The sequence below is a fragment of the Gallinula chloropus genome, assembly GCF_964237585.1.
Source record: "Gallinula chloropus genome assembly, chromosome: 4".
NCBI lineage: Eukaryota > Metazoa > Chordata > Aves > Gruiformes > Rallidae > Gallinula > Gallinula chloropus.
Genome location: NC_140088.1, coordinates 14,431,253 through 14,452,556, shown reverse-complemented (window position 1 = coordinate 14,452,556; position 21,304 = coordinate 14,431,253). Strand labels below are relative to the sequence as shown.

Below are 21,304 nucleotides of genomic sequence, written 5' to 3'. Positions count from 1 at the left end.
TTAATGTACCTGTAAATGGTACCTCCAGATGAAAAAAAAAATCCACAACTTGAGTACTTCTTTATTTTAACTTTTCATGAATTTTTTTTAGAATGTGACTAATGCTCAGCTATTAAACTCTTAGACAAGCTCCACAAAGAAAGGTAATTCACACCTGGTTTCATCCTCAGTAAACTTAGCCAAACAACCAAACTCTGACCTGCGGTCATTTCTTGAGGCTTGTAGTGACTGTTTGTTCCAGTGGGACAAATAAATTCCATATATAGAAGTAATAGAAAAATGAGCTGAAGTTACAGGAATAAATTAGCTATTCAAAAATATTTGCTTTTACTGCAAAATTTAATCTAATTCCTATAACTTTTGTCTGTACATGAAACTTCGAACCGGAACAAATGTCCAGACAGATACAGCAGGTTAAAAAACTGTGTCTTGCTGGCATGTAAGGCATACTTTTTATAGTGTTACAGGAAAAAGTTAATTAATGCACTCATTAAAACCTTGAACTCTACTTTTTTTACTAAGGTGTATAACACCTGGTGAACTGTCAGGGCATAAATTACTAAAAAAAGAGGGGTTTTTTACAAGTGTTTCATATTCAAAGGATGTGGAAGTCTTCTAAAACTGAGAAACAGATGGGTTCTATAAAATTTGTCAGTTGAAAGGAAAGTATGCCAAGCTTACAGAATCACTTCTACATCATATAATGCAAACTTATTTTTGTAGGCAAAACGCCCTTTTGGAAACCAATTTGGAATAGCCATTTGTGGAAGTGTCTCATAAGCATTTAAAATGTATTAATAATTAGTGAAATCCGTTGACTGTTGCTAGCTTCCTGATGTATATCAATTTTGAATGTTTTCAAGGCATGAATTCCCCTCCTTGGGGAGTAGCAATCAATTAACTCTTTCAACTGAGTTTAGTATTTTTTCATGTTTTAACGTGAAGTTGGGGAGAGTCACAAAAATATCTGTGATGGATGGGATGCCTGGAATATGACAGGATAAAACAGCTGATAAGAATTGGCAAAGAGTAGAAGAGGGAGAATGTTTTAAAGGGTATTTACTGATGACTGGAGAATCTAGCTATTTTACGGTTGGTGTGCTATCATGCAAAGTACTGAAGTCTGTGTTCTGTATGAAATTAATGTTATGTTAATACATTTATAGGTTACATAACGTGAAAAAAAGAGTTTGTCCCTCTCAAGGGGCCGTGCCCAGAATACAGGATGATGGGAGGGAGTGGTAGAGTTTGTTACTACTTGCCTTTGGTAGGTACAGAGTTGAAAGTTTAGAGTTGTCTTTGCTTGATTCTGATGACTTGGAGCTGTATTGCATCCAGGAGAAATCAGAGAAAATAGCAGTTGAGCCATCAAGAAGACTTCACACAGGTACTGTCGATTGACTGTGGGGACAAATGCACTGACTTACCAGGGCAAATAGCTGCTACTCTAGTCTTTCTGTTCCCTAAAAATTGGGGGGAGTGCAATCTGGATTGAATTTCTGTATTTAATCCCATTCATTGTATTTTTTCTGAATTGGCCCAGTCTGTGCTGCAACCCATGTCAATGTTTGGGTCAACAACATCCTGTGACAAGTTCAGCTTGATTAAAACTTGCACAAAGAGCCACCCCATTTTGTCAGTTTTGAGCCTGCCTTCAGCTAGTGTCTTTTGCCCCTTCCTGCTTATATGGGGCAAGGCAGTGAACAATCTCTATGCAATTGCTCTAAGCCATTCATTTTATCAACCTATGTTTAATTTCCCCTCTCTGCTGTAAATAGCCTCTTTTTCAGACTGAAAAAGCCTGATCTGTTCAGTAGTTGACTGTAGGGAGGGTATTCCATACTGAAGTAAAAGCTCAAAAGCAAATTTAGGAGTCTTTTGAAGTTGTTTTTTGTGTGTTTTGAGTTCTGGTTTGGCTTTTGAAAGGAACTATACCTGCACTCATTGTGTGGCACAGATTAGCCCTAGATTCTGCCCACAGCTATATTCTGTTTATTTTTCTTACTATTTCTTGATCCATATGGAGCACTGAGCAATCCAAATTATCTTAAGTAAATTGTCATACATTCAGATCTTGTTGTGGGTGGCAATTATTAGCTCCGAGCCTGTGATTCTGTATGGGAACCCAAAATTTCTTCGTGCCTGCAGACACACAGGCTTTGTGTTAATCTGTAATTATTGTTTCTGCTTATTGCAGATCACAGTCCTTCTCTAATTAGTCCTCATCTTCGGTCTCTGGCATAACTTTGTGTTGTCAACAGTCTTCGTTGTTTCACTACTCTATCTTTGAGGTAATTCAGGAATATATCGAATAGCATAAACCAATGCAGATTGTCTGTGGGATTCCTGTGGTTGGTGGCCACCTTCAGCGTGGGAACTGCTTAGACAGTTTATCACTGTTTCTTTGCTATTTCTCTATGCAAAAACTTTCCCTCATCTTTTGGTTGCTTAGTTTTCTTGGCTTTTTCGAGTCTCAGGTAGACCCTATCATTTAGCTGTACTTTATTAATGTTATACTATTTCATGCTCTCAAAAAATTCCATTTGTTTTGCAGGGCAGGACTTGCCTTCACAAGAGCCAGGTTGAATCTTTCCTGACATATGATTAGTTTGTGTTCACTAATTCTATTCTTGACTGCATTGTTTACTAATTTGCACAACAGAGATGCCTGTCTGGATTTTCCTTGAGGCTATCTTTAAATACTGACTGTATTTTCCACAGGTGATTTTTTTTGTTTAGGTGCTTTGTCAGCTCTAAGGGGGAGGCACTGCACCTTGGTTAACACCACAGCTATTTTATTTCTGCTTATGTGTTTGCTGCTGCTTGTACATCATCAGTGACCCCCATAAAGCAGGTTAAACTATGGAAAGATCTCTATAAACTGTTATAGACAGAAGGATTTTACTTCGCTTCATCAGATGTTCCTTTATATCTGATCAGCTGTTGGCCTTCTGGGTTTCTGTTTGCAGTTTAAAGACAGAATTGATAGTTTGGTTGCCTTCTCCTGCTCGAGCTGGGTGGCTAGGGGACATTATGTGGCTATACTGAATTTATCAAAGTGTGTAATTCACTTCATTTTTCTCTTGAACATGTTCAACATTTTGTAGGGAATGTCTTTCCCTCTGAGATAATCTCTCTCTAGTACAGATATCTTCAGGTATTTTGAGATGTTGTATTAAGCACTTTAGAGTGCAGTATTAAAGCACTGCTGTACTAATTGAGTTTCCTTGATAAGTCATTGCTTTCTAGCCTGGAATTTTACACTTCTAATAAGTAAAAAAACATTCTAGTTTAACAGTGCTGTCTTAGACGTTGGAGATCAGATGTTCCTTTATGTAGTGTGGAAGAGGAGGGTAGGTTGAAATTATTTTTTAAGCAACTATGGAACCATCACTCTTCTGCATGTAGAGTTAGAAGGTGTCAGTGTGTCGTGGGAGGAACCTCCAAAATGATTCTTCAGGAAGAGATTGTGGATTTTTTTAGCATCTGTCAGGATGATTCTGTGGGGTTTAGTTCTGGTGGTTGCAGGTTGGCTTCTCTATTTTGGAGTCTTCGCCTTAGCAGTGTTCTTAAATGGGACTTGCAAAAAAATGAAGGCATTTCCAAGTCTTCCTAGCTTTCTGCCTTCATCATTAGCCTGCATATAAGTCTGGGTTTGTTTGTATTTTAGGATTGTTGGTTTGGGCTTTTCACAAGTTGAGTTGTTTGCCTTTGTATTGTGCTCCAAATTCAGATTTTGATATGCTTTGAGTCCAAATAGTGGTTTCAACCACGCCGATAAGCAGAGAAGTTGGTTGTTGCTCTTGCAGCTGCTTCTAAACTTCCAACTTATAAACTATTTGTTTATAAGCCTGGTGGCTGGAAGCCTTGTAAGGTTAGAGAGGTTATAGTGTGGTGATTATTCTGTCACCATTCCATAGTATGCAGAAGAGAGTCAAGTTAACGAACCCAAGTCTTAAGGCAGCCTTGTATCTGGAAACATATGGGCCACCAACTGTTGAAGAACTTGACCTAAACAATGCTGTGGTTTGTGGTCATTGATCTGAGGGCTCTGTGTTCCAGTCCTACAGGTTGAGGGTTTCTGCGAGTAAATACTCTTTTGGAGGGGCAGGGGGGAAGATGCCTCAATTGAGATTCTTTAGTACTGATCCTGTTCTGAAGAAAACTGAAGCATTTTATTTGCTTTCACTGTATCTTACCATGTGGAATTTTAATACATGTTATGTGGAGAATATACCTTCTACTGTTTTGAGCCTGCCACCTGTTTGGCCTTTAGCTACTGCATTGAAAGATCTTCTGTGGCTGATAAGCTGTTTGCCATCTGGCTCTGAGTGCTCAGTGTCTTAGTGCGTTGTCTGCTACATAGAGGAAAAAGGATAGAACCCTTGGTACTAAAGAGGGAAGGAAGAGATTGGGGCATTCATGTTGGGACCAGAGTTTTGCTGTTTAGAGGAAAAAAATAAAATAGGAGCAAATGGTTGATTTTGGAAAGTGAGGTAGGATGTCTTGCTCAAACATTTAAGCGTTCCATAATGATGTAGTTTGTGAATCCAGTCTCAAGCAATGGATTTCCTGAATCACACAGAATGCAAAGATGTGTACAGCTATCTCTATCTTGGACTAGATTCTTGTGGAAATACTTGCATACTTCAAGACAAAATACTTCAGATATCATTTTCCTGGTTAACTGTGGAATAAAGATTTGTCTTTTTAAATAGGTAAATCAGCCAGAAGTAAATGCTGAGAAAAAAGGATTGAGTGTAGATTTGCCAGTAAATTAAGGGGAGAGATTTCACTTCTGATTCTTTACCTGTGGTGCTGTGATGAAGCTTGCTGCCTTACTGAAAAACAGGGATTATTTTTATTTATCTACTTTTACTCACTTGAAAACAGTGATGGGCCCAATTATTTTTCCTTAGGTGGTAGATGAAATTCATAGGGAGATGTACAGTCTCATAAGTTGCCTTACTCTTGTCTGTATGACACTGCTCAGTGCAAGTGTACTAAGCTGTTCTGAAAGCAAGATCTATGCCTCTGTTGGAGGGGATTGGTTTTCCCTTTTTTTTTTTTGAAGAAAACTAATTGGGAATTTTGAAGTGCTCATCAGCATGTTACTAAGGATAAGGCCTCACTTGCTACAGGATTATATATGTGATGGAAGATCTTACAAATGGTTAAACTGTTTTTTGTTTTAACTGTTTTTCCAGCTACATTTGAAGAAAGTTGACTTCATGTTTTAGAAAATATAACTAAATGTCTTCCCCTTATAAAACAGGGATTTGAGAGATTATGGCCTCTGAAGCCCACAATGTTAGAAAACAGAAAGTATTGCATATTGAAGGTTGTTCTATTGATCTCCCCAGAAAAAGAATCTCTTCTTCCACTAAAAAGATCATGAAGGAGGTAAGTTGTTTGGTGTGTGTTTGTCTGCTGATCAAACTGAAGTAAAAACTGAAACAAGTTCATAGTTCTGAGCAGTCTAAATCCAGAAGCACAGCACTGTTGGGTGCTTCATGTTTAGATATGCAGTAGGACTTTAGCTTGAACAGTGATTATATTGAAGTTATGCCTTCTGATAGGCACAGGCAGTGACTACACAGATATGTGCATCTTACTGTCCACGTGAGTAGTAGGTACTGATAAGGTTTTACTCACACCTACTTTTCTGCAGTTGAGCCAAGACCTGTTTTCAGTAGAATTCTATAATCAAAAATGCTCTTTCTTGCCAAGAGAGCTGCACAGTGCAAGCGAGGGGTGGGGTAGGTGAAATGTCTGCATTGAAATGGGTCTGTTGTCATCACACAGCTTGATCTACCACACTGTCTGTTAGCCTGTGCTTTCACTGGATTCTTGCAGTCAGACATTCTTGTAACCTCTTACCTGTGTAAGAGTAAATAAGGCAGTGGAGTACAGAAGAAGTGCTAGGGAGGTAAACTTACTGTAAGATCACTTCAAACAGTGGTGAAGATGTCACTATCTTCTTTGTTGGTTTATTGATGCTGTGTGTTAAAATCCAGATGATTTTATGACTTTGCATAAAAACAACCAGCATTCTTTTGTGTGCACAATGTAAGTCTAGTATGAACTTTCAAGTGAAATGCCTGCGATATAAGTATAATACCTGTTCAGGTACTATAGGTATTTCTAACTTCACCATCTTGGTGCTCTTATTTTTAATAACTTATTTTCTAATTTAAAGGTTGGTGTAAAACATTGATGATAACTGTATAAAAGTCTTTGGAAAATAATCTTCAAATTGTGTTGCTTAATTTTTAATAGCTCTTCTAATCTGTATGGCACAACCCTGAATTAATTTTGTGATTCTGCTGGGATATCACTATTCTATATAGCCTAATAGGTGTAAGGGTGCTAATCTGTTTCATATAAGTAATTTCAGGATAATCAAATTGCTATTGTCTCCAGTAGTCTTGATCAGTTTGTTGTTGTTGTTGTCCTTTGGTAGGAAAATGTTCTGCTGGCATCCTTCCCAATAGTAGCATTTGCTGTATTATGGGCACTTAAATGTATGTGTGAGAGAAGTAATTCAATTTTGCCATCAGATGCTACTTGGCTTTTTATATTAGCCACAGTTTTTAGTTTGGTACACAATCTGTCTCTGAGGTCACAGTTCTGTCTGTTGCCAAGGATACCCTGAACTTATTACTGACTGGAGTGTTCAAGGACAGCTGTGGCAGAGCTAGTCCATCTATAGGTCACTGAAATACTTTATAGGAATGTTAGTGTAGCTGTGCTTTAGTTGCAAAATAGGAAGAGTGGGTGGAAGGTAGGGAATTTGGTAAATTTAGACCACAGTGAAGTGGGGCTTTTTTGTCGAACTGAAGGAGTGTCTTAGTCTTTGTAGTAACACAGCTTTTCTATTCCCTTTATCCCAGGGTAAGAAATCTCCAAAACAGCTGGCTTCATACACAAACAGGTAGGAGGGCTGTATTGTATAGAATCTGAGTTTCAAGTGAAAGGGAGATGGGGAGGAAGGAACAGATTATATTCAGTACAACACCCAAGTAGGTGTGTCTTAATTTTACTGATGGTACTTGGTTCTCTTGTCTAATTCAATAATAATGTCTTCATTAATAAAAGCAGAAGAAAAATATTGGTAGTAGATTTTACACCTTTGTGGTTATCTGAGGTATCTTAGGGATAGAAGGTTTTAAGTAACGTGCAAGCTGACCACACAATTCATAGTATTTTAAGATAAGTTTTGCTTAGGTTCAGAGCAACACTCACTAAAATCTTGCTTTATTGTTGCAGAATAACAGTTGGAAAAACAGTGACCAGTTCCCTTTCTCTCTTCAAAGTAGTATATTGTAAAAGAAAAGTTCATTGTTATACTCCAAAGCCTTGTTACAGAAAGAAACAGTTCCCTAAATCTAGGGGCTGTGACATGGCAAATAAAGAAAATGAACTGGCATGTGCAGGGAATCTGCCAGCAAAACTGCATGACAGTCGTACACACTTGCTGAATTCTAGTGACTCTGGCTCATCTCAAACAGAAGGCCCTTCATCCAAGTATAGTGGATTTTTTTCAGAGGTAAGTAGAGTTTAAAGTTTACTGGTAGTCTCTTTGGTAGTCTCTTTATGTGGTTAGCTTAAAATTTTCAGAGACAAATATTCTGAACACACAGATTGACTTGGTTCTTGTGATTTACAATCATTAACTGTCAGTTTACAGGGATCCAGTTGCCAGCAGTAGTAGTCCTGCTAGTTTTGCTCTGTCTGTATTATCACAGAAGCGCGGATCTTCCAGGCTCCTCTGGGCTAGAATTGTAGCAGCACCAAAGGAAAATGTTGGTTTCACCTGGCTAGGTTTTATGATCTGGCATGATGCATGGCCACTTGTGTTTGTGTTAGTGTATGGATGGGAAGAAGCTGCTAGGGCAGAATAGGACTGTTTACAATAGCAGTATCAGTGTGCATGAAATTTGTATGAAAAGAAGTGTTTGCATAAGACTGTATTTCTTGTTAATATTGATTGGTCAAACCCAGTGAATGCTTGCAGGCTAAAAGGTCAGATATTTAAATGAAACAACTAATGTGACAGTGAAGGACCTTTAAGTCCCTTAATGTTAAAGTTTCTGTGACCATAGATATATGTTGCCCTTTGAGGCTTGTGGGTGTTTAAAGTGAGGCATAGTGGGGAAGGCAAGATTGAAAACTGTCACCATGCTCTTTTCATGGCACTTTAAGTGTGAGCTGCCATGAAGAGAGCCCTCAGAGTCCAGTCAGCTGGAAGTACAAATCTGTGGCACTCTTGCACTCCATTGAATTTGATGGTTTCAAGGAATGAGCCGCAGAAGAGCTAGAGTAACATGCTTATGGAAAGAAGGGTAAAGAAATGAAGACTGGGGAAGATTCACCCTCTGAGAAATTGAACACCAGGTGACTGTTCAACTGGTTTGAGAGATGTGGGTGATTCTGCAGTGTTTGTTCCAATACAAAATTTTAATAAAGTACCTGAACTTCATTCTAAGAACAAGTTTTTTTTCAGAAACCACCATTTTCTTTATAGAATAAGACACGTAATTACTTGTCTAAATTGTTAAAATTCTCAAAATTAACAAGCATCTAAAATTCTCAGAGTTGGTAAGTAGTGTAGGTTGATGCTCAGGAACACTTTCTTTAATTGTTAGAAGGAATGCTCTTTTTTAATTATTTGATACCTGTCTTTAGGTGTCTAAAGACAGACACCTTATTCTTGTAACTTTGGGGCAAAGTAATCTATTTGTGCTCCCTTCTCTAAGGGAAGCTTTATGGTTTTAAGGCCATTGTTAGCTGAATTTCTAAAGCAAAAGTATGTTTTCATATTCTAAACTATTAGAGCAGTCTATTGTGTTGTTGCTGGCTATTTAACTTGTAAACTTCTTTTACATTTTCAAATACAGGTTTCTCAGGATCATGAAACTATGGCTCAAGTTCTTTTCAGCAGGAATCTGAGGCTGAATGTAGCTTTAACCTTTTGGAGAAGGAGAAGTATAAGTGAACTGGTAGCCTACTTAGTGAGGTAAACAAAGTGTCTCCCTTGTATTCTTAAAATGATAGCAATCAAATATTCTCCAGCATTTTTAGGGGTTTCTTAAATGTTTGCTATTCTTTAAGTCATAGTGGAAGCATATACTTCAGCTTATGTTCCACTAGTTACATTTCTGTTTTTAATGTTTCTAGGATACAGGATCTTGGAGTAGTAGTAGACTGCCTTCCTGTGCTTACAAACAGGTACAGACAAAAAAAAGGGGGGGTATAACCTGCTATAACTGTGCTGAAGTTCAATCACTTCTGAAACATCTTGGGTTTTAAGTTTACAGGAAGAAAAACCATATATTTCAGTTGGCTGCTGCGTAGATCTTTTGCCTTTAGTGAAATTGCTGCTTAAAAGCAAATATGAAGAGTAAGTATCAGTTTTGGATGTGCTCAACACTACTATTTCCTGGCTATGCAGTTCCCTATAAATTAATGGTGTTTGGTCTTCTGACTTGTTCCCTCTGCCCCTTCTCCCAACCCTGTCTCTCTTGGGGAATGCTTACCTGAAGGGGAGTTTTCCTGTAAGCATTTCTCCTTTAACAAACTAGTGGTGCAAAAACTCTTCTCTGCAAGGTTTGGGGGGAGAGGGGAAGGAGGCTGGCTTTGCCATTATTATTAATAAATAATGCAGATATTTATTATTCTTTTAATCCTGATCAGTAAACCAGAGTAACACAAAGGCTTTAGTATGCTTTTTAACATAAAGTGATGCTTTCAGGCAAAATACCTGAAGAATATCTACTTTTTTCACTTGAGTTTACCACTTTAAATATTTACCTGTTTTAATTTTCTAACTTGCCAATCTGTCTAGGTCTTTTTTCCTCTCAGAATAGAAAATGTTTTGCTCAAAGTTGCTTACAAATTTGTTTTGATACTTTAGCTAACCTGTAGATACTGGAAAGGGGGACAAAAAAAGCATAATTTGTGAAATGTGTTGTTACAGATATGTGATAGTTGGTTTAAACTGGCTTCAGGCAGTCCTTAAAAGATGGTGGTCAGAACTATCTGCACATACAGAAAAAGCAGAGGATGGGTAAGTATAGTATTGGGAAGTATTTAAATGTTTCTATAGCTTATTCCATCTCAGTCTGTCTTGTCTTTGATCAGTAGGAGCATACCTTATCTACAAGAGGGGTGGAAAAACCTCATTTGAAAGTAAAAGCTCAAAAGTATTTAAAAGAAGTTTTTCTGTTAAAGACAAATGGTGTTTGGAAACCTACACTATGGATTGTCATGTTTTGGGGTGTTTTGTTGGAGTTTTACACGTGTAGAATGCTGCCTTACCAGGGCTTATACAAATGCTGTAGCTATTGAATCAAAATTCTTCTGATACTGTGGCAATATCTATCATAGACTAAGTCTATATGCAGTATTACCAAGTGTTTCAATCAATGTCTACTGAAATGTAGTGTTCATGTTCATTCTCTTTCAGAAATATTAATATTTTAAAACAACAATTAAGTGGATTATGGGAACAGGAGAATCATCTTACTCTCGTTCCAGGATATACTGGTAATATAGCTAAGGTAATACAGTTCCATTTGTGTTTAGTAATGAACATAGCTGTATCACAGCATTCCTCTCATTTGGTATTATTTATGCTTAACTATTGATGGATAGAAACACCTTTATCTTCCCCTAATGCTCCCCTGCTTGATGTTAGTACATTGTATGGTGGGGCCTGATGAGGGTAGACAGATTACATGCAGGATTTGAGAGGACTTGAAAAGAACTTGGAGATTGCATGCTTTACTTCTATCTGAAGGATCTTTGTGGAACCTGAAATTCTGTGGTGACAGAATTTGTTACTCTTGTATCAAACAAGTTATTTCTTGATCTGAGATTGCTGTGTGTCTCTGACTTCAAGTTTGACAGACGTCTTGCAGCAGGGATGCAAAACTGAGTTTTAATTCCCGACTGGTAGAGCAATGGGAGCTTGTAATACAGACTACCTAGTTCTGGCAGAGCAGCATAGCAGCTATATCCAGTGTCAGTCTGTTTCTCCAGGATTCAAGTTCCATTCCTGTTCATTTTCCCATTACTTAATGTTATATCAGGATAGACTCTGACCAAGGCCACTTGAGCAAAAGCAGTAGTACAAGAACATTGAAGGGATAGGGTGAAGGAATGTCCCTCTTAGCAAAAATGTCTCAAATACATGATCTCATGATGATGACTTGCTTTCCTGTGTATGCAGGGAACAGAGGAAAACCAGGCTAAATTGATGGCTTTGGAAACCAATTCCACTGTCTTGCAGGCTTTTAGAGCATTAAAAATGCCATTGAAATAATTAACTGGAAGTAGTCTTGGAGTTGAAGATAACTTGTTGTGAAACTTGGTTTAAACATTCTTGTATTGTGGTCCTGATTGGTTACCCTGCCTCACATGTGGTCAGTGTTTCAGCTGTAAGTAATGTGACAAATGCTTTCTCTCTTTTTTTTTTCCCTTCTAGGATGTAAATGCTTATTTATTACAGCTACACTGACATGATTGGGAAACAATCCCCTAAAGTATCCCTGAAATACATACTATTTCTGAAAGCCTTTTGAGAAATACTGGCAGAAGAAAACTGAACTGTCAAGCTGTTTAATGCAACCACTAACAAAATCCTAACAATCTACTTCACATTGAAGTGGAAAAGTGTCTAGTAGGAGCAACTTTTACTTCAGTGATGTGAAAGTGCACTATGAAAACTGTATGCCTTTGCTGCATTTGGGATTCACTCAGTTACTAGGTATTCATTTAAATGCTACTGTGTTTTACTACAACATTGCATAAAAATGAATTATACTGTCATGAAGACAAGACAGCAGAACCAGTTATAAGGAACCAACAGAAGCAATCAGAGTTAAGAGCTTTGTAACTGATTCTTTCAGAAAAGGACTCCAAAATGCACGACTATCTTCCAGTTACACTAAAACACATTTGAAATACTCAGTTCCTTCTGTTTTAATCAAATTAAAGACAGTTTTTGTTTGCACTATTGAGAGACTATACAGCAAAGATGCCTTAATTACTAGTCTTTCTGAAAGCCAATGTGATAAAATGCAAATAGCTATTATATTCAGATTGATGAAAAACTACAAAAATCAGGGTTTCACGTTGTGTAGTTGATGAAACATTGCACATATACAGAAACTTGTGTGTGAAAAACATAAATACCCGATGTTAAGTGTGGATAAACAGCTATTGCAAATGTCAGCAGAATGGTGAATTTATGTCTAACAAATGTTTTTATATTGTATGTGGATTTCTAACACAGTAATCTTCTGTATCATTTAAACTATATGCAAATAAGTAAATATATTAAATGTATCTACTGTTTTCTTTTCACGTTCATAAAAACAATTTATAGAGTGATTTGTTCAACAGGACTTTTTATCCTAGATATTTGTCTAAAATGTTTACAGCCAGATGAGGCCATGTTACTCAACTCCCTTTTTATACTACCTCCTTTAAGAAACTGACAAAGAGCTTTTGCAAAACCAGTTCTAGCCTGATCAATGGCAGCAAATTCACACCAACAATAGCATTGAAAATACAGCTAGAGAAACTCTTTTACTGTCCTATTGCTAACCTGTACTTGCTTAATTTAAAAGCTATAGCTTAATAGGTCTGAGGGAATTTTGATTTTTTTAGGCTTGCTATTTTCTCTTTTTATTTTGTGTTCAGGAAGTGTGCTTTTCAAATTAAAATTTATGAAGTGCCAGCTGTTCACTTAAAACACAAATATACATGCACAGCATGTATCACTAAATAGATTAATTTCCTTTAAAAGCTGAGTATGTACAAGGGTTTTTATACTTAGCATTAAGCATATGCACTTTTATTGTTGTATAGGAAAAAAGTCTTTTGGTAGTCCCACGTGGTTTTTGCTTTACAGATGAAATTAATTTTATACTTTTGCAGTGGTCAACAGCTTTAGGCCTCCTGTTGCTTCATTTTGTATTTATATATCATTATTGCTGACTTCTGAAGGCCAACTAGAAATCTGTCATTGGAACTTGGTGCTTTCAGTTATTTGAATGTTCTTTAAGCCACCAAAGGTTTTGTGCTTCCCAAGGTGGTCAGCTACAGGGAACAACCTGAGAGCTGTGGGACAATCTTGACACATGGGCAAAGCCAATTTCTTTTTGATAGAACTGTTATGTACCATCATTGGAGGTATTTCTCACTCGAAAGAGTTTGAGAGAACACAACTTCTCAAATGTTTTTGTTGTCAAGTAAAACTTATAAGGAACTACAGTATGATGATGATCTTTTATTACTTTATTCTGTAGAGCACTTAAAGGAACATAAAGATTAGCCTCATAATTTGGATAGCAGTTGCTGAAACTTCAATTATTCCTCAAGGACAATACTGTAAAGATGATGGAACCTCTGATCTTGTTTCCTCCTGGTTTTTGAGTAGACAAAATGAAGTAACTTATGGCCATTTATTTCTGATAATGCAAAAAGTAATAATGGAAACTGATTATGCGAAATACTCTAGTATTAAAAAATCCTGATTGACTGTAGATGTAACTACATGGGCTTATAATGAATTCTGCACGTGGCCATGGTTCTACCAGATCATAACTGTGGATGGTGCTTTTGTTCTAGTGGCAAGGTAAGATTGACTTGAGAGCTGTTATTAAGAAATATCTAATAAAACAATGTTAACTTTTAATTGCCAAATGTTGTATTTTGACAGTATTAAACGTTAAGTGATTAGTACCAGTGCCTTACTTCAAATTACTTTTCTTCTACTGTTTCCAGGAAGCTACTAGACTGTAAGAACAGGATTCTGGACACCATTATGAAATTATTTTTGTGTCATAATCTTGGGCTCATTTAAACTAGTCATGCTGACATTCAGGCTCAGCTTGTTGTGTGCTCTTTAGTTCTCAAATGGCTTGGAATCACTTTTTTGTAATAGAATGTGTATGTGTAATATTTGCTCAAAGATGGCATGAGTAAAATGTCTTAATAGCTGTGGAACTCCTTGAAATCGATGTAGTTGTCCTGGTGAATCTTACTAAGCTTGTGAACAATCACGTACATAAATGCTAATCTTCATGTGATTCTTTCCAGAAATCCTGTTTCTAAGATGTGTCAGGATCCAGGCAGAATTAATCCTTTGGCTTCTACATTCTTGTGATGCAGAAGTGTGTATATACTTGAAGATGAAGGATGCCTCTGCAGAGCTGTTCTTCACGTTATACCACTTGATATGAAATTAATGTCTTTGAAAAACAGTATGTCTTTTGCTTCAGTGTTCCCTGGAAGTACTAGAGGCTGTCTTGCTGAAAGTGTGAACTAGGATTTACCCATCCCCTCAACTGAAGTTATAGAAGCCCCCTGGCAAACTGCCTCTTTCTGGAGAGCTAACCCCCCCCAACATTATGTTAATCTAAGAATCAAAGTGTAATGATTGCTGAAAGCTTGCTGAAGAGTGAAGGTGGAAAAAGGTACCCCATTAATTTGCTGGGGACAAAGAAGCTAGCATGATTATGTATAGCTCCATTTGGGAGGAGTTCCACCTGTTTCTTGGTAAAGAGTACTCTGCAGTAGAAAACCCTTGCATTGCACAGTTCTACTGATCCAGGCTACTTAATAGCACTTAACAAATTGCTAACAAAAATTAGCATCAGACCTCTGGGAGCTTATCTGTAGTGAGTTATAATTACCTTTCCTATTCTGTAGGCTGCCTTACTGCCATCAGAGGCTGTGGTTTGTACACTTGGAGTTCAGGAGTGGAGGGAGAATAGAAAGGCCAAGAGAAGTACAGTGTCCTGTGTGGAGTGGTGTCAACCCCTCTGCATTACATGTGTGTCTGTTAAAGCAGGTTGTATTTTCACATTCTGGTATCTGAAGTAGGCACACTTGGAGTCATGGGTCCTTATGCATTTTGCATGGAAGAGATAAAAGGTTTGAAGACAGGTGCTACAGTGCTGATTTGTGGTGTGTGTGTTGTGGGTTTTTTCTGGAAGGGGTGGACACTTGTGTGTAAGATACTTTCCAGTTTCTATGCAAGCTTACATTTTGAAACTACCAAGTAGTTGGATTTACCAGTTCATCTTGCCAAATCATCCAGTTCTACAGAAGACTGAATGTCTCCCTTAATGTGGAGATTTGCAGCTATATTTTGTGCCCAGCTTTCTGGTACAAAGGGAAACAAGGCAATTCAGTCAACTATTTCAGAATACGAAACCATGCAAATCATGCCACTGGTGTGAAGTTATTCCAACTTTGTACAATGCAAATTCTTTATGAAAGCAGTTGGCTCTTGGGTGAGGGAACTGATGCTTCATTAGAGAAGGAAAAAAGTTAATCTCTAATAGCCTTGGTGTAAGCCAGACAGGGCTTAATCTTTCTTCAGTCTACCTTCCTACACACAGATAAAGATTCACTGAGATGAACTAAGCATGCTTGTATTGTTAGTGCTTAAATTAGACCTTGTTAAGCAATTTATTCTTATTCTGTATTGAAGTGTCTTGATTCCTGTTTCAGAATGTGACTAAATGCAAGTCTTCTCTTACCCCTCCTGCTGCCACATTCATTTTTCAGCGCTTAATTTTGCTACTCCTTCCTCTTCTAGTTTAAATATATTGTGAATGTGTTAGAAGTGGGGAGGAGAGGATAAAAACTCTAGACAAAAACACAGACACAGTTGTGAAAATTTCCCCTTTTAAAACTTTTTGCACAATTTTTTTTATCTGTTAATTGAAGTGGGTACTCAAAGTTTCAAGTTTAACTTTGTTGGAAAAATGAAGTGTGTACAGGCTAAATAACTACAACTGCAGTACTAAGCTGGACTCTGAAACTGACCTGCTCTGTGGGAGCAGGAGGCGTGGCACTGGCCCTTAATGGATTGGGATAGAAATACTCACACAGACTTCAGCTGTTGCTGCTAAAATACTTGTTTCCATGCTGACTGGACTTTATTAGTATATATCTTTATACTTTGTAGCTGCTGATCATATTGCTGTAAAGTGAAATCTGCTGCTTTTGCATTGGATATGGTATGTAGTTTTCTATATGTACAGATCACTGCTTCAGTAGGGTGTTACTTGAGCACTAGAATATAGATGAACAGCTATTGAGGTCTCAAACATCTGCACTTTGCTGTAAGAAAATAGAAAGATGGTATATTTGTGTGTTCTACTTTTTTTCCTTATTCCTTAATATCAGTAAAGCCATTTCAGTTCCCTTTGGGAAGTGATAGCTGCTAAAACATGCTAAAAATGCTTTTACAGATATGCTTGTGATCTGCCTTAGTACACTTCTGTAAATAGTAGTGTTTGAATTTGGGAAGGAGGCTCTCTTCTATTTGCATAGGCCTGAAAGAAACAGAACTACTGAGACTGCAACCATTTTTTTAGGTAAGCGCTTTGTACTGTGAAACTAAATGAAATTTAAATATCAAGATAATGTTACATTACAAGGCTGCATGCCCTTGTGGGTTTCAGGATTGGAATACATACACACCACTAGCATCATACTTTAAAGTGACCTGCAGTTTCAAATAGCTCTGGTACTTTAGGTTGATGGCTCTTTATCAAGGTATATTAAATCACCTGAGCTGCACTTGCAAAGAGCCTGATTTATGTGGCAACTGCAAGATTTTCAGATGCTCCATGGATTGAAAGAAAATACAGCTTCAGAAGAAGTCTTTTTGTCTGTTGTGACAGTGGACTTTCATTACACTCTCTGCTTTGTGTAAGACAAGCTTGCTGTCTGCAAGAGCTAAACGGCTTTTAGAGACACTATTTCAGAGGATTGCCACATCCAACAAGCCTGTGGCATGTTTGGTTCTAAATGGAGAAGTTGCACAAATCGTTAGGCAAATGCATATTTCATTAGTGTTGAGCTGTCTTATCACATGTGAATCAGCTGTGCAATTATCTACTTAGTCTAGATAAAAGTGGAATGATGGATTATTGGGGGGTTGAAGTCTTAACAACTTCTGGCAGTAAGAAACCAAAAATGCTGTTTCCATGCTGCTGATGCTGCTCCAAGTGAATGCATAAAGGAACTGTGTGTTGTGTGCTGGGTTTGGAGAGCAGACATCTCTTGCTTCTTTCTGCATCTGCTACTTTGTCTTGAAGCTAAAAGGCATAGGTTTTTGTGTGCTTGGTTATAGCAGCATTGTAGTTTCTGACTGAAATGGGAAAAAAAACCTGGCTGCATTAGTTTATTTCTAGATGACTCTGGCACCCAATCTTCCAGATGCAGAAAAAAGTGAATGAAATAATAAAGATATAATTGCCCATTATTATACAAGTAGTAGTAAAATTTCAACATCCTAAGGTTCTGGCTGCTATTAGTGAAGTAGTAAAGTAAGGCAGGACTAAAGTGTATTTGGCAGGTTCTGTTCTCCCATTTGTGTTCTGGTAAGCAGAAGTTTGACCTTTTCTAATCAACCAAAATGGGTGATTGTCAACAGAAGAGCTAATTTTGGAGTAATTCTTCCCTAAGAGCACATATTAGTATAAGATTAAGCTGTGTTGCTGGTGGTGAAGTGAAACCTGCTTCCCAGAGAGAACGTCTTCTGTAATTTTCTTAGGAAGAACTTTTTGCTATGTAAGTGAAACTGAATTTGCTTTTTTTTTTGCAAGATGGTACTGTTGATGTGTTTCTGCTAGAGGGGAGGTTCTGAAGATTTAAATCTTGCAGTGCTACCCCATCATCCAAATAGGGGTTCTTCAGAGTATTTACTGCCCTCTGAGGGGTGGAAATCTTTGAAGGGGGTTGAGGGCTTGAACACAGGGAAACTCATCAGGACTGTAGGTGATGTGTGCCTCCTAGTTCTCTGTTGGTGTAGGGAGTTGGCTTGTATAGAATTAAAACTAGGGAAGGGGGCGTGTTTTTCAGATACAGTACAAAAATTGCTACAGAGGGTGCCTGTGATAGGAGATTCAGGTTTGATGCAGGGAGCCTTTCCAGTCCTGTGCACCTAATTCCACAACAGTGAGGTTGGTAGGTTGGAGACTCAGTGCTTGCAGAGCAGTCACGTTTCTTCCCAGTTGCTGCTTCTCCACCCCTCTGACATGTTGGAGCACATCTGCTTGGCTGGGTTCCTAGCTTCACATCAACCTTCCCACTCAGCCAAGTGAGAATGAAATGCCTTCATATTTGGCACACCTAGTCTCCCAGGCAATGTCTTGTATCTCAAGTCTTCCAGCTTCTCTCTACAAACAAAATTTATAGCTTACTGTCACCGAACTGTGAAAAATGAAAGGCTTATCCTCTGAATAATGCAGCTGTGGGTGCCACCACTTCTTTTACCCCTTCTATGGGAAGGAGAATGAGGCACATTAACGTTATGGCTACTTCAGTTACCATGTTAAGATGAAGCTATTAGGTATATATGTAGATAAATGGCTCTTAGATATTCTACCATTAATAAGTGCCCACAGTTCTGAACATTTTTAAATGGTGGGCTGGTGATGAGTTAGGGAGAAATTGCGCTGCTTAGAGCTGGGTGGTTTCTTGGTTTGAGATCTACTTGGATTTGTTTAGTCTTTACCCACCTGGCCTATCTCACAGTACAGGTCTTTAAACTTGGTGCATCCTTGAATTCTTGTTTTTGCAAGTTTAGCTTTTTAGGGTGCTTTTCTGACCCCCAAAAAAATGATCAGGGAGTGGGGTAGTGAGGACATGTTCACCCAAGGCCATGCAAGCATACATATACACTCATTGCTGTGCAGAAGTAGCACTTTCACGTTTCCTTTTGCACCCCAGGGTACTTACACTTCTGTTGGTGGCAAGTCTCTTTAACACCTGTAGAGGTATTTGCATCTTGTAACTGTTGATTCAAAAAGCAGTATTAGCTGCTTCCCAGCTTTAAAAAAAAAAAAAAGCCAAAAAGGAAACAAATAAAACCCCAGAAACCCACAGATCTTTAAACAAAAAAAAAAAAACCAAACTCCCCCATCCAAACAAAAAATAGAATTTGCTTGTGACCAGCTTAAAGTGGTGCTGTGGCAAGACATTTTTTCCACTAAAAAGAGTATGTAAGAATGCTTCTCTGAATGAGAAGTCCCCATTACAGATTTTTAGGATTAGCACATTGTGTTTTAGCAGTTTATTTTCCAGACTGAATATTTGGTACGTGACCTCAGTCACCTCACTCTGAAGGGCTGTAAATAGGAGAACGCCCTTGGAGCTGTTGTCTGAGCTGGCAGCTTGCTAACATCAGCTTTTACCATGGGGACTCGGGAGGCGTTTTTCAGCACTTCTGTATGCAGGCTGTGGTGTACATACTTGTGATACGTGCTTCCTCATTTAATAGCTCTCTGAGCTCTGGAAAATGGGAATTTAGCCTCTCGTGACTCTTGAGTCTGGTTTGGATGAAAGTTTTTGTACCAAGAGTTCTGCTTATGTGAAAGGAACTGCAAGACCTTCTCTCTTCTTCAGTAACCTTAACAAATCTAAACCTGATCGCAGTAGACTTCTGTATTGAGAAACCTGTTTATCCACGGTTCTTGATGTTCTCATAAACACTTTTTCTGACAAAATGGGATTGGTCTCTGGTTCCTTTGTAGTATTTGATTATCATTAATCTTATGCTATTTCTCATACCTTAGAACAGGTGCTCTCTGTTACCTTTGAGGTTTCTCTCAGACACTGCTGCCTGCATGTTTCTGGTGTTCAGCATAACTGTCAGATTTTTTCAGGCACTTACTTGAAGTCCTTGGGCTGGGAAACTGTCCTGATTTCAGTCAGGATGGAGTTAACTTCTTTTGTAGCAGCGGATGGAATGCTGTGTTTGGGAGTTAAAATGAAAGCAGTGCTGATAACACCCTGATGTTTTTAGTTGCTGTCAGACAGTCAAGGACTTTCTCAGCTCTTCATATTTCTCTATTAATGAGAAAGGAGGGGACGAAGCCAGGACAGGTGACCCAAACTGGCCAAAGAGAGTATTCCATGCCAATTACGTCCTGCTCAGTATAAAGGGGGGCTGATGGGAGGAGGAGCAGGGGTAGCTCCAGGATGCACGGTTTTGGGGGATGGTTGGGTTCCTGGACGGCTCTGGGTGGCACGGCCTGAGCTGTGGGTTCGGTGAGAAACTGCATTGTGTATCAACAGCTTCATAGATTTTTTGCTCTAAAGTCCTGTTAGCATTGTTATATTTTATCTTTCTGCTATTTTAGTAAACTATCCTTATCCCAACCCACGGGCTTTTGGTTTCTTGGTTTTGGGGTTATTTGCCCCTTTTTTCCCTTCCCTTCCCTCACACCCTGCCTCTCGGCTCTCAGCTGTGGTAAAACCATGACAGAAACATATTCAGAACTTGAACTGTATGTTCACAGGTGTTTAGGAACATTGTGCTTTTTGATGTCAGTATCATTTGTGGTGGCTTTGCAGCAGTGCAATTGAATTTTACCACCACAACAATGAGAGACTTGAGTGGAACTAATTTGAGGCAGATGGCTCCAGCAAGCCCTGTCTCTTGCTCCTACATCCAGTGGTGAGATAAAAGGACTATAAGCAGTAATTACTACTTTTGGGAGTATCTCAACCCACCCTTAACTGCAGCTACTTTCTCATAAGTATCGCTTTTTCTCCTCATAGCACCACTAGCAGCGTGGAGCAGCTGCAGCACTGATCCCTTGTCTGCTGCTTTATGAGACACAGTATCACCTCTGCTGAGATAGTAGGAGACCCTTTTGCTGAACTCAGTAATGTTCCTTCCTAGCAGAACTTCCCTCAGAAGATGTTCCAAACATCTAAAGTTACATCCACGATTCAATTATAAATGTATCTGGTTTTCCTTTCTGTTTGTGCGTCTTCTAGGTCAAGATGCTACTGCTCACAGGAGAATCTTAAGTACACAATTTAATCTCCCTGTGTTTTGTCTGCCACGGAGACTGTCCAGCCAGATAATCAGCTGTGTAAAATCCTGAAATGGGACTTGCTGGTAGTCTGCTTGAGCTCTCTGGCCTTGCTAAAGAATGCTTCTAGTCCAGATATCTATGTTGTGGCCATTAAAAGGTCTGGTCACTTTTTCACTGAGCATCACACTATTTTATGGAGAAAGGGATGTAATTGCATAATGAGATTATCGGTTTTGGATGTGAGCAGGTTCTATTTATTTTGTGCAGTTTGATTTCTTGATGCTTTCCTTCTCTACACGGTATTACCCTGGGCTCTCTGATGTATATTTTGGTTATGAGCTGATGTGCTATATTTCTCCCTGTCCCCCAACTCCTGCAGGATTGCATGTTAGCCCTGGCAGTTACTTGACTTGGCTTCCTCTTTCCAGTGCTTCCTATTTTGACAT

General features: G+C 38.5%; 1 protein-coding gene across 1 annotated transcript; it reads left to right on the top strand.

Annotated features, from left to right (window-relative positions):
• Window positions 1-5,289: 5,289 nt before the first annotated feature.
• KATNBL1 (katanin regulatory subunit B1 like 1) lies at window positions 5,290-11,521 on the top strand (the record flags this gene model as incomplete). The annotated part of the gene is made up of 9 exons (XM_084262789.1): window positions 5,290-5,403; window positions 6,894-6,934; window positions 7,270-7,549; window positions 8,901-9,019; window positions 9,181-9,231; window positions 9,314-9,403; window positions 9,980-10,069; window positions 10,469-10,562; window positions 11,489-11,521. The coding sequence occupies 9 exons, from the start codon at window positions 5,290-5,292 to the stop codon at window positions 11,519-11,521; spliced, it is 912 nt and encodes a 303-aa protein (XP_084118915.1).
• Window positions 11,522-21,304: the final 9,783 nt, after the last annotated feature.